The sequence below is a fragment of the Nematolebias whitei genome, chromosome 3 (genome assembly GCF_014905685.2).
Source record: "Nematolebias whitei isolate Nwh7 chromosome 3, NemWhi1, whole genome shotgun sequence".
NCBI lineage: Eukaryota > Metazoa > Chordata > Actinopteri > Cyprinodontiformes > Rivulidae > Nematolebias > Nematolebias whitei.
The window spans coordinates 11680346-11694674 of NC_056500.1; the positions used below are offsets into that span (position 1 = coordinate 11680346).

General features: G+C 43.2%; 2 protein-coding genes across 2 annotated transcripts in view; one reads left to right on the top strand and one right to left on the bottom strand.

Annotated features, from left to right (window-relative positions):
- The window catches only part of ttc4 (tetratricopeptide repeat domain 4), a 12030-nt gene extending 9267 nt beyond the window's left edge, over positions 1-2763 (top strand). The window contains exons 9-10 of the mRNA XM_037674526.1: positions 1081-1163; positions 2557-2763. Of these exons, the coding sequence (XP_037530454.1) occupies positions 1081-1163; positions 2557-2656 (183 nt within the window). The 3' untranslated portion in view covers positions 2657-2763. The remainder of the gene's footprint in view (positions 1-1080; positions 1164-2556) is intronic.
- A 9441-nt stretch (positions 2764-12204) lies between these two features.
- On the bottom strand, positions 12205-12806 carry LOC119430488 (cornifelin homolog B-like). Its single transcript, XM_037697902.1, has 3 exons — positions 12746-12806; positions 12458-12645; positions 12205-12381 (listed from the first exon to the last, which is right to left on the bottom strand). Exons 1-3 carry the CDS (start codon positions 12804-12806, stop codon positions 12205-12207), a joined length of 426 nt encoding a protein of 141 aa, XP_037553830.1.
- Positions 12807-14329: the final 1523 nt, after the last annotated feature.

The following is a 14329-nucleotide window of genomic DNA, read 5'->3' on the forward strand; positions in this document are numbered from 1 at the left end:
TCACCACCAGGTAGTGATCAGTGGACAGCTCCGCCCCTTTCTTCACAGCTACTAAATTAGGGCATCTTGGTCCTTTCACGCATCTGCACCGTATTTATTACAGACAGCGGTTAGGTTTTTGAAGTACCTAATAAAATAGTTTGTGTGAAAAACTAACAGTATTCTTTGATACACAATATAGCTCGTTTGGCTCAGACATCAAAATATGATTAATCTGTGTCTAGTTTTTTTTGGATGGGTGTTTGCTCAGTAGGCCTGTCACAATAACAAATTTTACTGGGCAATTAATTTTCTCAAAAATTATTGCGATAAACGTTAATATTGATTGACATTTGAAAATAATCAGTAATTCTTGTCAAATTGAAGAAGAAATGTTTAATTTGTTTTGCGTGTAGTACCTTTTTTCGACCACCAGATAGCAGTATAAGATTGTAGGATGGATAGTGAGGGAGCAAGCAGCGTGTCTTGATGGGAGGGAGGCCCCTTGAATTATGTTTTCTGTTTTATATTTTTATTCCATGTGCTGTAAATATATCTTGTTACTTTTTATTTGATGTGATATTTTTGTTAAGCACTTTGGTAACAGTTTCTGTTTTAAATGTGTTCTATAAATAAATCTGACGTGATGTGTGCTGTCTCTCTTCGGTTCTCAAAATGGCGTATGCTCGGTGTGGTTTGAGCTCTTTAGCATTACATTTTTAACACAAAACTTTTAATAAAATATCAGTAAACAAGTTCTCAGCTTCTTTTTTGCAGAGAAAACTTTTTACATGAAGGCACGGGTTTCAACCATGAATTTTGGAGCTTTGAAAAGACGGAAGTTTTTTTCCCCGAGGTCGGCCTGTTAGCTTAGCTCGTAGCTTAGCTTCTCAGCTTAGCTGCTTTTAACGATCCAAAAAACGTGATTTTGGACGGATAAAATGTATTTTAAAGAGAAAGGTAAACTTAAAAATAACAGCTGCATGTAGACTGTGGGTCGTGTTTGCAGGAAAAGAACATTTTAGGTTTAAAACTGGTCGTTATTTGAACTTGTTGCAGTCAGACCAAAACAAGCTCATCATTTGTTTTGTCTTTGTTTAGCTCTACTTTGAAGACAAGGAGAAGGAAACACTTTACCAAATTGATCCTGAAACATCACTTTCAAAAACACTTAAACACAAAAGGTATGTATCTTTTCTGTTACATGGAATGTATTCAAATATACATTTCTGTTTTAGATTTAGTCAATTCCAGTTTGACTTTTATTTATTGTATTACTGCATAATATAGGACACACCAATGACATCATTATTAGTATCTGAGTAAACAATGTCAAAAGGTACTTGTTCTTAATTGTCTTTGAGTTTGATATTTTATCATTTAAACAGTTTAACAAAATATTGACTCATTTTATAGTTGAGTGTTTGTCTAATAATGTTCAAACTATCCTAACCGGCTGGACTTTTAGGGGTTGACTTCTTTTCACTTAGTTTGGTATAATTTGTTACTCGTTTTATAAGAACTTGAGATAACATTTTGTTCATCATTTTTAGGATCAGTGATAATACAACCAGTAATTGTATAAAACTCTTTAACACTGAGTGTAATTAGGAGAACACAGATAATCAGGCTCTAACGTTAAGGTGAGGAAAACAAAACATTCAATAAATCAAAACTTTTAAATCAAAATATGTAGAAAAACCGCAGCCAATTTTATTTATTTATTTATGTTTTGAAATGCTTTTTTTGTCTTCTTAATCTCCATATGCTATTTATGTGTATTGGTATTATTACACATTACTTTTTTTATAATGTTTAAGTTTGGTTGCAGTGTAATGTTGTGTTTGTCATTTTCAAAATAGTCTTGCTTCCTGTGATTTTAGGAAACCAGTGTTGTAATTAATCCCTGCTGCCATTTTTTTTAAACTGAGTAATAAACGTCTCCTCATGCATTCTCAATAATCCAGGTAAATAAATCTAAGAAGGTTGAGTCAGGTCCTCTGGATGAAGTCTTTATTTGTTGAAAAGTTTCATCTTTTATCCAAAAGTCTTGATAGTAAATTAACTAGCTTACACACAAAACTAGATGTTCACATGCAAAATTCTGTGAATAGCAAGCGGCCATCAGGGCACTAACGATCAGTCGTTAGGCTGATGGTTCTCCTTTTACATGTGAACAGCTAGTTTTATCTGTCACCAGCAAACTGGTTGAGCCACTATGAGAAGGGAATATTTATAAGACTGAGTTTGTTGCAGCTCCTCAGCCTGAAGAAGTCTTTTGAAGAAAATATTAAACATTTCAACAAAGAAGTATCCGTTCAGAGGACCTGACTCAACCTTGTTAGATGAGTAATAAACGATCATCACTGATGTTTGAACATGATGAGGACCTTGTTGGCAGGTTGCCTGGTTTCACTTGTTATTGACCCTAAAGCAGCGTGTTCATTAAGCAATTGATGTTCGTTCAGCATTGATTATTTACATTTTTGTACCCTGTGCTGAGCTAAAATCATCAGTTAGGAATGTTTTCGACTAAGTTTCCTTATATTGACTTCCTGTCCTTTCTGTCTTTAACAGGTTTTTTGTCAAAGCAGGCACGCCAAGCTTCCTGGTTTTGGTAAAAGGCTCGTCATTCCAGAAGCAGTTTTTAACAGGAAATAAAGTGCATGTGTTGTAAACATCTTGGCCTTCAAAATTTGTACTTTGAATAGGAATAATGAAAAAATGACTGACTGGTGTTTGAAGACGACAAAAGAAATAATTCAATAAATTTTACAGTGATGTTCATGGATAAAGATTAACATGCTGAGTCGTCATTTTAGTTGTAAAGGTTTTCTTTTTTTTAATCAATTACAGGAAAATAAATTGTTCAGGTTCAGACAAAGTATCTCTTAGAAGTCTAAAATAACATGAGACAAAGTTCTTTTTTTTTTTCTTTTTTTTTTAGATTAAGTTCAAAACTATGCAAATCATTAGTATAAAAACTTGTTCAATTTATTTAAAAAATATAGATTTTATTTTAATGTTCTCATATTTTTATTTTTATTAGTACACGTAAAATAAAATAAAAATAAATGCCTATACTGTACAGTTCTTAGGGCATTGGAATAATTCAGTAATAAAATATAAATTGTAAGAATCTGCACATAAAGTGAAATTAAGCCTAATTATTTTAAGTTGTTGGACTGGTAAATTTAAATGTGAGGTCAAAGTTCAGGTTTTTTTTTTACATTTTTTTATCAATGCTGCAGATGAAGCAAACACACTCAGCACCTGAAACCCAGGCAGATGAAAAAAGTAAAGAAACCCACAAACGCTTCATGTGAATCTGGGAACTTTATTTATTGTTAAATGTTTTCTTCATGAAAGCAGTCGCAGTTCACTGCTCCATGTCGAGTTGTTTCCATCACATCTTAGAGTTCAATCACAAACGTTGGTTACGTACTGTAACCCCAGATTCTATGAATATAGGCGTAGCCCTTTAAGGCTGTCGCTGATGGGTTTATCCCGTTATGCAGAGCATAAGCACTGAAAAAAATTAGTCCACGCCCACCTGCTGTGTGGGCCCCACCCGGTCCGTATAAATTACGTTAAGAGCGGGAAATCGGCTCCCAAAATAGCTTTTTTCTTCAGCCATTTAGGAGCCAGTGAGGCCCGACGCTTAAAGGGCTACGCCTATATTCATAGAATCTGGGGTTACAGTACGTAACCAACGTTCTATTTCATATAGGCTTCGCCCTTTAAGGCTGTCGCTGATGGGTTAAGGGCGAAGCGGATGTGGTCCTCGCCTCACTGGGTCCATTCGAACACAGTAAGAAGCGGAAGCTTGCCCAAAAAACGTCTTGTCACCCAGCTCCCCGTGTGCATAAACTACGCATCGCGTAATTATGTGCCATGCACAGACGCATGTTGTGTAACTATGCGTTCTGACAAGCATGAATACCCCGGAAAAACTTTCAACGGGAAGAGGAAGTTGAAAAGAGGGGGGGAGGGGGGCATGAACCAACTGGTTCATGGCTGAACAGTATAAACAGATTAATGTCCATGAATTGATAAATAATCAAATGAACTGATTGGTAACAATAATCATGAACTGATTAGTGACAATAGAACCAGAAACACAGACACGACTGTGACTGATAACAACATCTCACACTGTAATGCATGCAGACAGAAGTGAGCTTAAACAGAGTTCCATGAGAACAACAATATTCATTCTGTTAGAGCACTAAGGACAGAATGTGTCATGGAACGAGCCGTTACATCACGTAGGTAAAAGCGAATAAATGAGCAGGGTGTTGACCATGCAGCCGCAGTGCAAATGTCCTGCATTGACATACCATTATGCAGAGCACTCGAAGATGCGATACCCCTGGTCGAATGTGCTTAGAGGTTGACAGGAGGCCCTAAATCTGATGCTCTGTAGGCTTCAGAAAAGGCCTCACACAGCCAGTGTGACAAGCGCTGGATGGATAACGGCGACCTGCAGAAGCATCTCTATAATGCACAAACAATTGTTGAATTTGAACGCATTGCAGCTGTGCGCGTTACGTAACACGTCAACGCCTGCACCGGGCAGAGAAAATGAACAGATGCTTCCCCTTCTGATCTGTGGGGGGGAAAAAACCCCTCCAACGATATCACTCTTGATTTAAAAGAGCTCGTGATGTTTTAGGCATAAAAGCTGGGTTGGTCTTAAATCAGCTGAGCTGCCCGTCAGCCTAATTCTAAGGCATGACGAAGCAACAGAGAGGGCAGATAATTACTTACCCTCTTAGCGGGTGTTAAAACCAGCAACAGGGCTGTTAAAAGAGACAAGAATTTAAATGAAACCTGATCCAGAGGCTCAATTGAAGCTTTGATCAGGGCTCGCAGGACCAGCGTTAAACCCACTGTGGAACAAGTGGGCGTGAAACAGGCCTACATCTCTGTACACCTTTTAGAAACCGCTTCATCAGCGGGTGATAAAAGCTGTTCTGTCTCCAAACCCTTTGTGGCAGGAAGAGATGGCTGCAATCGTACGTTAAAGCGTACTGAAAGCCAACTCCCTATCCATCAGCTGTTGTAGAAAAACAACACGCCGCCTAAAAGGCATGAAGTGGTCTCTAAACCTTCTCTGTACACCAGCGCTGAAAAGCCGTCCCCTTGATGTGTACAGAACTGTGGTAGATGCAGCACGTGAATCTTGAATTGTGCACACTATCTCCTGAGGGAGACCCATCCTCTAAGTGGAACCGCTCAGCGGTCAGACCCACCGGTGTTGACCTATTTCTGGGTAACTCTTGGTCGCTCCTCCTGCCTGAAGGAGAGCATCCTTCCTCCATAACAGTTCCACGGCGACCCAACAACAGACGTTGCAGGCCTGGGAACCATAGTGCGTTCACACGCCGGGAGCCACCAGGAGAGCTGTCAATCCCTCCTCTTGAACTCGGTTCATGGACCGTAAAAAACAGAGGAGGTGGGGGAAAAGAAACGCGTAAAAAGCGTTTTGGGCCACCGACTGTGAGCAAATGCGTCCCCCCCCAGCGATGGATCGTCTCGCGGGCTCAGGGAAAACCGTAGTTGACATTGAGCGTTCTTCTCGCATCGCAAACAGGTCCACAGCTGCTTTGCCAACTTCTGCTGCGTCTGAAAACATCAGATCCGGATGGAGGATCCGGTCCACGTAACGTGGACCGCCCTTGGACGTCACATCAGCCCCTCTGTTCAGAACACCGGATATGTAAACCGCTCTAATAAAAGCAGGTTTTGATGAACCCAACTCAGTAGCTTTCGCACAATGTGTAACATCTGGGCTGAACGCACACCCTGATGGTTATGTACGCAGCAGTCATCATGATGTCTGTGTGAATCAACACGTGTTGATTCTGTAGCACAGGAGCAAGGTGTTGAATCACATTCAGTACTGTGCGACACTCCAAAACATTGATGTGGGCTGATGTGTAGTGGGGCCACAGCGCCCCTACTGCTTGAGATAGGCATGTCCCCCCCCCAGCCTGACAGCAACGTGTCCGTGAAGACTGACCCATGACGTGGGTCTGCTGAGGGGGACTCCCTCTGATAGAAAAACAAGGTGTTTCCCCAGAGTCGGAGGTCTGCTTCCACAGAGGAAAAGACAATGATCATCCGTCGTTTGTTTTACTGGATCCACATGCAGACGTGCAAAAACACCTCTAGAGGCGTCTCATGTGATAAACGAGTTTTCATGGTGGTTGAATTTAATTCCACTCCAGAAAACAAATGTCTGGGCCGGGAAAATCGAGCTTCCTTCCACTTTATGGCGAAGCCCAGATTAACAGGTGTGATGTCAACACCTGATCCTGCATCAGCGCCTCCTGTGTGAATTGACAGGAGCAGCAGATCATCCAGGTAAAACAAAAACTCTCGTCTCTGTGTTAGGATGATCGGTATGCGTTCTCTGGATGTTAAACAACAGATCCAAGAACGGTCTCACCCCTCCGATCCGTGAGTAAAACCCTCGTGTTTTCTCTCCCTTGGGGAACTCTGTAGATTACTTTTATCAGAAAACACTTGGATTTCTGCATTTAGGGAAGAGAATCAGTCTGATGATGACGGGACCGTTTATATAACTCCTCTGAATGGAGGGGTTCGGGTTGCAAACTGTAACTTGTACCATTTGCATAAACCCTGTCCATCCATCTGAAAAACGGCGAGCATGTTTTAGCCACTCTACGTAACGTTCGTGGATGAACGTGCGTTAATGATGCGTCATGTTTTGTACGGCTGTCAGCAGTCCGTCCCTCAACCGCCGTCATGCGTCGCGGGAATGTTTTCTGTGTGACCCCGGGCGAGACTTGAGCTGAAGGCGAAGCGTGTGACAGCTGATGACGCGGTGAGCTGCGCGTTTGACGTCGCTGTGCGAACGTTGAAAGGCGGAGGGCGTGACTTCATTTACACCGTGCTGTTGGAGTGAAGGCTGCTTAGCCCCGCGGGAGCACACGTTGTTCTCTGGAGGGACGCGCGCCGCTCTCGCTGGAGGGGCGCGCGCTGGAGGGAGGTGGGACTCATTACCGGGTTCTTCGGCTGCTTCACGTTTAAGCTGCGGTGAGCTGCCGAAAGCTGAGAGAGAAGGACCCCCACCCGGACCAGCCTGCGGACCATATTTATACCGATGTGAGCTGGTTAGCGCCGGCAGCTGTGTGCGCCAGCATCAACGCAACACCGTTGGATGGAGGCTGTCATCTTAGTGTTCGACTCGTCATGTCAAGAGCGGCGGTGAATTAAAAACCCTATTTAAGGACACCGGCTCATGTGGAGGCTGTTCCATCCCACGAGTGCGAGTTGACACCGCTTGAGTGAGGATCATGCAGTTCTAGTTGGTAATGAGTTATTTTCGCTTACCGTTGTGCCGTGATCGACCCGTCATGTCTAGAGCGACGGTGAGTTTAAAAAACCTTTATTTAAGGACACCGGCTCATGTGGAGGCTGTTCTGTGATCGACTCGTCATGTCTAGAGCGACGGTGAGTTTAAAAACCTTTAATTAAGGACGCCGGCTCATGTGTGGAGGCTGTCCTGTGATCGACTAGTCATGTCTAGAGCGACGGTGAGTTAAAAAACCTTTAATTAAGGACACCGGCTCATGTGTGGAGGCTGTTCTGTGATCGACTCATCATGTCTTAGAGCGACGGTGAGTTACAAACCTTTATTTAAGGACACCGGCTCGTGTGTGGGGCTGTTTCATCCCACGAGTGCGCTCTTATGTGTGCGGCCGCTGTGAGCTCATCCGGGCTTACAGACTGGCTAAAAAACAGACACTTGGATCATTAATGATGATTTATTTCAACTTTCGTGTCACTTTTACACACACCCTCCGGAGACCGTCATTTGAGAGCTTTCTCTCTCATGAGCTCTGCGATTGTTTGCCCAGAGCGCTGTCTTGCAGGCGAACTCTGGGGAAACGCTGAGCTGCAGGCTGCCGGAGTGAAGAGGGCTGGATTCTGACGGGCGGGGCTGGTGGTGGAACTCAGCGAGAGCCGCGGCCGTGGAAAAGTCGAAAACTTGCTCGCGACGGTCCCTCCAGCGGGGACGGGGTGGGCCGCGCGGCTTGATGAGGTGGCGAACAGCTTTTGGCACCTCCTCCGACTGTTTCACTTCGCCAGCATGGTTTGAAGCTGCTCTGAACAGCGCGTCCGCGATGGGCTTCATCAGGTCTTGTGCAGATTCTCCGGCAGCGAGGGGAGTAACGAAGCCAGGTGGATCGTTGGGTCATCGTCCTCCGCGCTGCAGTCCCCGACAAGGCAAACCGTGGGAGAGGCACACATGTTGAGCTGGCGTCAGCTGCTTTACAGAGGGAGATCTTCGTCTCCAAGGCAGGTCTGCGGCCTTCAATCCCTTGGACATGCTATATGCTAGCAGCGCACGTTGTTGCTAGCTGCGGCTGCCTGAAAAACACGTCGGTGGGCTCGATTGGAGAGCGTGGTCGCCGTCTGTGTTCCTCCGGAGGGACGGGACGCTGCTCCGACCTGGGCAGCTTCGTTCCGGAAGCTTCCGCGAGGCTTGGCTCCAGGGGGGGGTACCGAGGAATAGCGTCAGCTGCCTTACAGAGGGAGTTCTTCGTCTCCAAGGCAGGTCTGCGGCCTTCAGTCCCTTGGACATGCTATATGCTAGCAGCGCACGTTGTTGCTAACTGCGGCTGCCTGAAAACACGTCGGTGGGCTCGATTGGAGAGCGTGGTCGCCGTCTGGTTCCTCCGGAGGGACGGGACGCTGCTCCGACCTGGGCAGCTTCGCTCCGGAAGCTTCCGCGAGGCTTGGCTCCAGGGGGGGTTACCGAGGAATAGCCCCGCTCGGTGAATCCCTCAACTCTGGTGATGGGAGCGGACTGGGGACCGACTCCTCTAATCTACCAGGAAAGAACCGTCTGCGGCCTCGCCCGTGGAACGTCCTGTTGGAACGCGAGGCCGTATGGATCAAGACGGTGAGCCAGGGTGGAGCCCAGTGAAATATAACCTTTCCGCCGATCATCCGAACTGGCGGGAAAAGGCGAGGGACGTAGAAAAAAGGGGTCCCTTCATGTCAGCCTCCTCCTGGGTTCCGCCGGGCAACCCCTGAGGGCGCCGTCGGCCGGGAGCGGTGTGATCGCCGATGCGAAACGAGGTGGGATGGGGTGAGCATTCACTCAGCCCCCCTCCACCTACACTACGCTCCCCAGGAGGGAAAGAGCAGCGGGGCTGCAGCTGAGCACGCCTTGCCCCGGAGGAACCATCCGGTTCGCCCCGAGGGTCGGCGATAAGAGGAAAAACACAAGATGGCGTTGTCCAGCGTGTAGTGACCTGTCACTGGGAAATGTTCCACGACGCTTACCTTGGAATAAGACTGCTGTCATCTTCTCCTCGGGGAGGAGAACTCACCGGACGACCGGAGGTCGACTGCCGGGCCAAGCATCTTTCGCAAAGGTTGGTCATTTACACAATTTATCTTCTTTGTTCTTCTGACAGTGCTATATTAGCTCGCTGAAGAAAAAATGGGAGCCGATTTCCCGCTCTTAACGTAATTTATACGGACCGGGTGAGGCCCACACAGCAGGTGGGCGTGGACTAATTTTTTTCAGTGCTTATGCTCTGCATAACGGGATAAACCCATCAGCGACAGCCTTAAAGGGCGAAGCCTATATGAAATAGAACAATAAATGCTTAACTGATTAAATTGTACAAGGAAGGAAACAACATTTAGAAAAGCATGTGCTAAGAATTTAGTTTCTTTGCAGCAGGAAACCAAACCCATTAAATGTAACATCACATAAATGGGTACAGCTACTTCCCTATGAATGGCATTCGATTTAAAAAAATCTTGTTGCAAAACTTGTTTTATGAACTTAAACATTCTTGTACAGCTTAAAGGAAATAGCCACTGTGGAAGAAACTCAAATTTTGACTGGTTTGTCTAGATTGTTTAGAGTCTAGTGGAGATTTAATTTGCATTTTCTTCAACGGTTTCTTTTTCTCTTGACACTCCTCCATTAAGCTTAGACCGATGAAGAACTCTGGGAACAGGTGTTGTATGCTCAGCCTCTTCCGTTTCACCTGCTGGAGCTTGTAAGTCCTTCAGAGTGGTCCCATGTCAGTTTTTCTTGTGCACAGTCAGTGTGAGGATGGCCTGCTCAAGTTAGATTTACACAGGTCCCATATTCCTTTCATTTCTTGATGAATTTAACAGAACGAGATGTTCAGGATCTTAGAGATGCTTTTGTATTCATCCCCTGACTAGTACTCAAGAATCATTTCTAACAGTCACTTTAAATGGGGCAAATATTTATGCAATCACTTATCTTACAGTTTGTTTTTGTAGAACATTTTTCAATTTGACATTGAAGAGTTTTTCACTCTCTTTTTCTGAAAGAATGATAAATTTATATTAACCTTGATTGATTAATGGCAGAATATAAATATTAATTGTGCAGCAGAGAACAAACCGAAACGCCTTATTTTTCTACTTCTGTGGTTCTACTTAACTTCAAACCCTGGTCCTCCACCAGAAGCCTGGGAGCTTTGATGGTTCTGTATCTGTTCTGGGACTGCACTCTTCTGAACAGTCAAAGTGGAGTGTCCCACTTTGATTCTGGGCCCTCCAGTTCATACTTGACATTCCTTTATATTATTCCAGCCCCTTGGTTATGGTGTTCAATGTATGCTTTACCTGCCCGGATCTTACATCCTGCTACTATGTGTTGGATTGTCTCGGGCATCTTTGCACAGCCTGCAAGTTGGGTCTTGGCTGGTATGGTAGACCCTGGCCTCCATTGCTCTTGTGCCGAGGGCCTGTTTTTGTGCTGCCATGATTATTGCCTCTGTGCTGTCCTTCATTCCTGCCCTCTCTAAACACTGGTAGGATTTGTTGATATCAGCCACTTCCTCAACCTGCTGACAGTACATTCAGGGCCTTATCTTTCCATGGTGGCCCCTCTTGTTCCTCTTCTTCCACACTGGCTTTCTACTGCCTGAGACATTCACTCATCAGTTCATCATTGGGGATTCCTACCGATGTACATTAGGATCTTAGTTGTTTCATCCAGTCATCATAGTGACTTTGACGCTAACTCTGCCACTCTCCTTTCGCTTGGTGTATAGTCTCAGGGTGCTGGACTTGGGGTGAAACCCTCCATGCATTGTGAGGCGCTTTTGAGTCGATGTCATTGGGTTCTATCTCCTCCTTTGGCCAGATTATTATACCAGCTGAGTATTGGCACTGCATACGTGTTGATGGCTTGGACTTTGTTCTTTCAGCTGCCTCTTCAGGACCTGCCTTTCTACTTGGTTGTGGCTGACTTTCTTGTGGCCTCATGATTGCCATTTGCCTGTGGGATTTCAAGGTATTTGTTTCTGTCCTAGACATCTGCAATGCTGCCTTCAGGTAGTCTTTAGTTGTGATCACCTTGCCTCTTTTAGATAACGTTAGCCAACAATTATCCAGCCTGACTGACATTCCAATGTCTTTGCTGTATATCCTGGCTAGGTGTAACAGTGAATGTCTTTCTCATTGTTGACATACAGCTTGATGTCATCCTTGTAGAGTGGTGACTGATGATTGTTCCACTTTGAAGCTGGTATCCATAGTGACTCTTTGCAATGATCTAGCAGATGGGGTTCAGGCAGGAGTGGAGACAGGACATCACATTTGATGCTGACTTCAACTTGTGCAACTGGCTTTGAATTGGCCTCTTGAGCTGTCTTCCACATTATTCCCATTGAGTTCTTGGTGATAGTGACCTATTGATATTGTAGAGTTTCAAACACTCCAGTATCTGTATGTGGCATCAACCCATAGGGTATAGCCCTCTGGGTAATTTCTATTCATTTGCAAAGTTTCATCTATCCTGAAGCTTTATAAGAACAATTGGAAATTTGCTCATTTTGAATTTCTCCATGTGACACATATGGGAGTCACAAAATAAACTTTATAAATCAGAAAGTGATGCTGCAATTTATTTAGTTTTTTTGCTTTAATCTACACAATCCCAGTAAAATATGTTGATGTTTTTGAATCCTATTTGCATTTGGAGCTCAAAAAATTCAAGACATAATTTTATTCATAGGTTTTATTGCAAATGTACAGTTTTCATGACAATTAAACAGAAGAAAATCCATCATGCTATTATATTATATTATAAAAGGGAAACCATATAAAAAGTGCATCAGAGCAAAACACAATGATTGAATTAAATCAAGCTTCCTTGTGGGTTTTGAAGCCTTTACAGGCCTTATGGTTTCACTTTCCCACTGACATCGAGGTAGATGTACTAGTCTGCAGGTTGATGACAGTTTGTGGTTGCTTGTGGACAACCTCCGTTTCTTTCTTGTCTTTATGCTTCAGCTGTCGATGCATCTGACACCAGGAGCAGCACACACAGAAGCAGGAAACGACAATGTCGTTACAGAGAGAGCCCTGCACACAAGCACATCAAAACACAGGTTAACTTTTCCTATAAATTTAGGTAAATTTACTGTCTCACACATCATACCTTAATGTCATATTTGTTCCTCATGGCAGACCTAAGAGACAAGGCTGCAGGGGGAACGCACAAAGGTATCCCACAGGCAGCAAAAACTGCAGGACTTAACACGTCACATACTGGGAGACAGGAATTCTCTCCAAAATTCCCTGCAACATTGCAGGCAAGGCAAGGACAGCACCAGAAACCATAGCAGCCTGAAAAACATAAATGTCAAATAAAAAATAATGCAACTGTCATAAGTGATGGTAATGCTTTCATTTAGTAAATGATAATAATAATACGTTTGTTTCTTACAAGTGTTTATATCAGCACAGCAGCTGCAGAGACCACTGCTCCAGTTCTTTGTCTTCCCCATCTTATTAAATGCGAACAGTTAAAATGTTATTTGTGAGATCAGATTGTACCAGGAAAAACTGAGTTTCAACACGATGCTGAATTTTTATCATTTTATCTTTACAGTTGAGAGAGTGGAGCAGGAAACAAACTTACAAAATAAGTCATATAACGGAAACTGCTGCAAACTACTACTTTTCTTTTCCATATATGCTCTTATCGTGTTTTGCAAACCTTGTTTCTTTGAACTTAAACATTCATTTTACAGTGACATAAGCATCTATTCATTGGATTGCACGAGTTGTCAGAAACTTTACATAATCATAATATCCATCCATCCATTATCTTTACCCGCTTCTTTCATTTTGGGTCACGGGGGTCGCCGGTGCCCATGTCCAGCCATCACTATGTGAGGGACGGGGTACACCCTGGATGGGTCGCAAGTCCATCACAGGGACACATAGAGACAAACGAGACAAACAACCATTCACTCTCTCACTCACACCTAGGGACAATTTAGAGTTACCAATCAGCCTAACATGCATGTTTTTGGTGCATGTTTTTGGTGCATGTTTTTGGTCCGTGGGAGGAAACCGGAGTACCCGGAGAAAAGGCACGCATGCACGGAGAGAACATGCAAACTCCACCCAGAAAGGTTTGAACCAAGGACCTGCTCACTGGGAGGCAGCAGCTCTACCAGTTGCGCCACCGTGCTGCCCATAATAGTGAAAATAAAAATGACTTTTAACAAAAACAACAGTAAATTCAGTTAGAGCTGAAAAAGATCCAGCTTATTGAAACTAATCTAATTTAACCCAGTTAATGTTTAACTTAAGTCTAATTCGTTGTGGTTTTATTAACAAATATAGTTTTAAATTGCCACATGCACAGGTTTGAGAGCAAAGAATAAGAAATTAGACAAACACATATCTTATTCCATACCCTGCAGGTTGAGTTAACTAAGAAAGCAATTGTGCGAGTTTTTAAGGAAATAAAAGTCCCTCTTTGTTTGGTCACCTTAACCGTTCATGAATAAGAGGTTTATCAGGTTAAACACAAAAATTCTGCAAATCTCAAAGTGTAAGGGCTAAAAACAAAACTACATGATTTTTATTACATCCAAGTTAAATCTACAGATGAATAATGTAAAATTTAAAGCATTAATTGTAAATATAATTGTAACAAGAAAATGTCACATATTGTTCTTTGGTTAGTTACAAACAGATCATGTGGAACAAATGGAACCATTTTCAGGATAATTATCTTTTACGATTTTTTTTTTTGTTTTTTACATATATTTTACGAAACTATGACGAGAGCAAGAGAGTAACAATTCATGTTTTAGGTGAATTTTATTTACATTTTATGTTTTTTTCGCAATTTGTTCAGATTTTTGTTTTAATTTCCTTTAAAACAGATTTCAATGCATTTTTATCCAATTATTAACATGTTAAGCGTTTCCAGGCGTTTTTAGAATGAATGCTCAACTATTGCAAATTTTCACTTACAAATATCTTTCATCATTTCAAATATATGAAAGATCAA

Bases quoted from the DNA above. Each gene is read 5' to 3' on its own strand.
- LOC119430488 (XM_037697902.1), bottom strand. From the start codon at position 12,806: ATGGGGAAGACAAAGAACTGGAGCAGTGGTCTCTGCAGCTGCTGTGCT. The intron at 12,646-12,745 runs GTAAGAAACAAA...TATGTTTTTCAG, and splicing joins CTGTGCTGATATAAACACTT to GCTGCTATGGTTTCTGGTGC. The intron at 12,382-12,457 runs GTATGATGTGTG...GCTTGTGTGCAG, and splicing joins GGAACAAATATGACATTAAG to GGCTCTCTCTGTAACGACAT.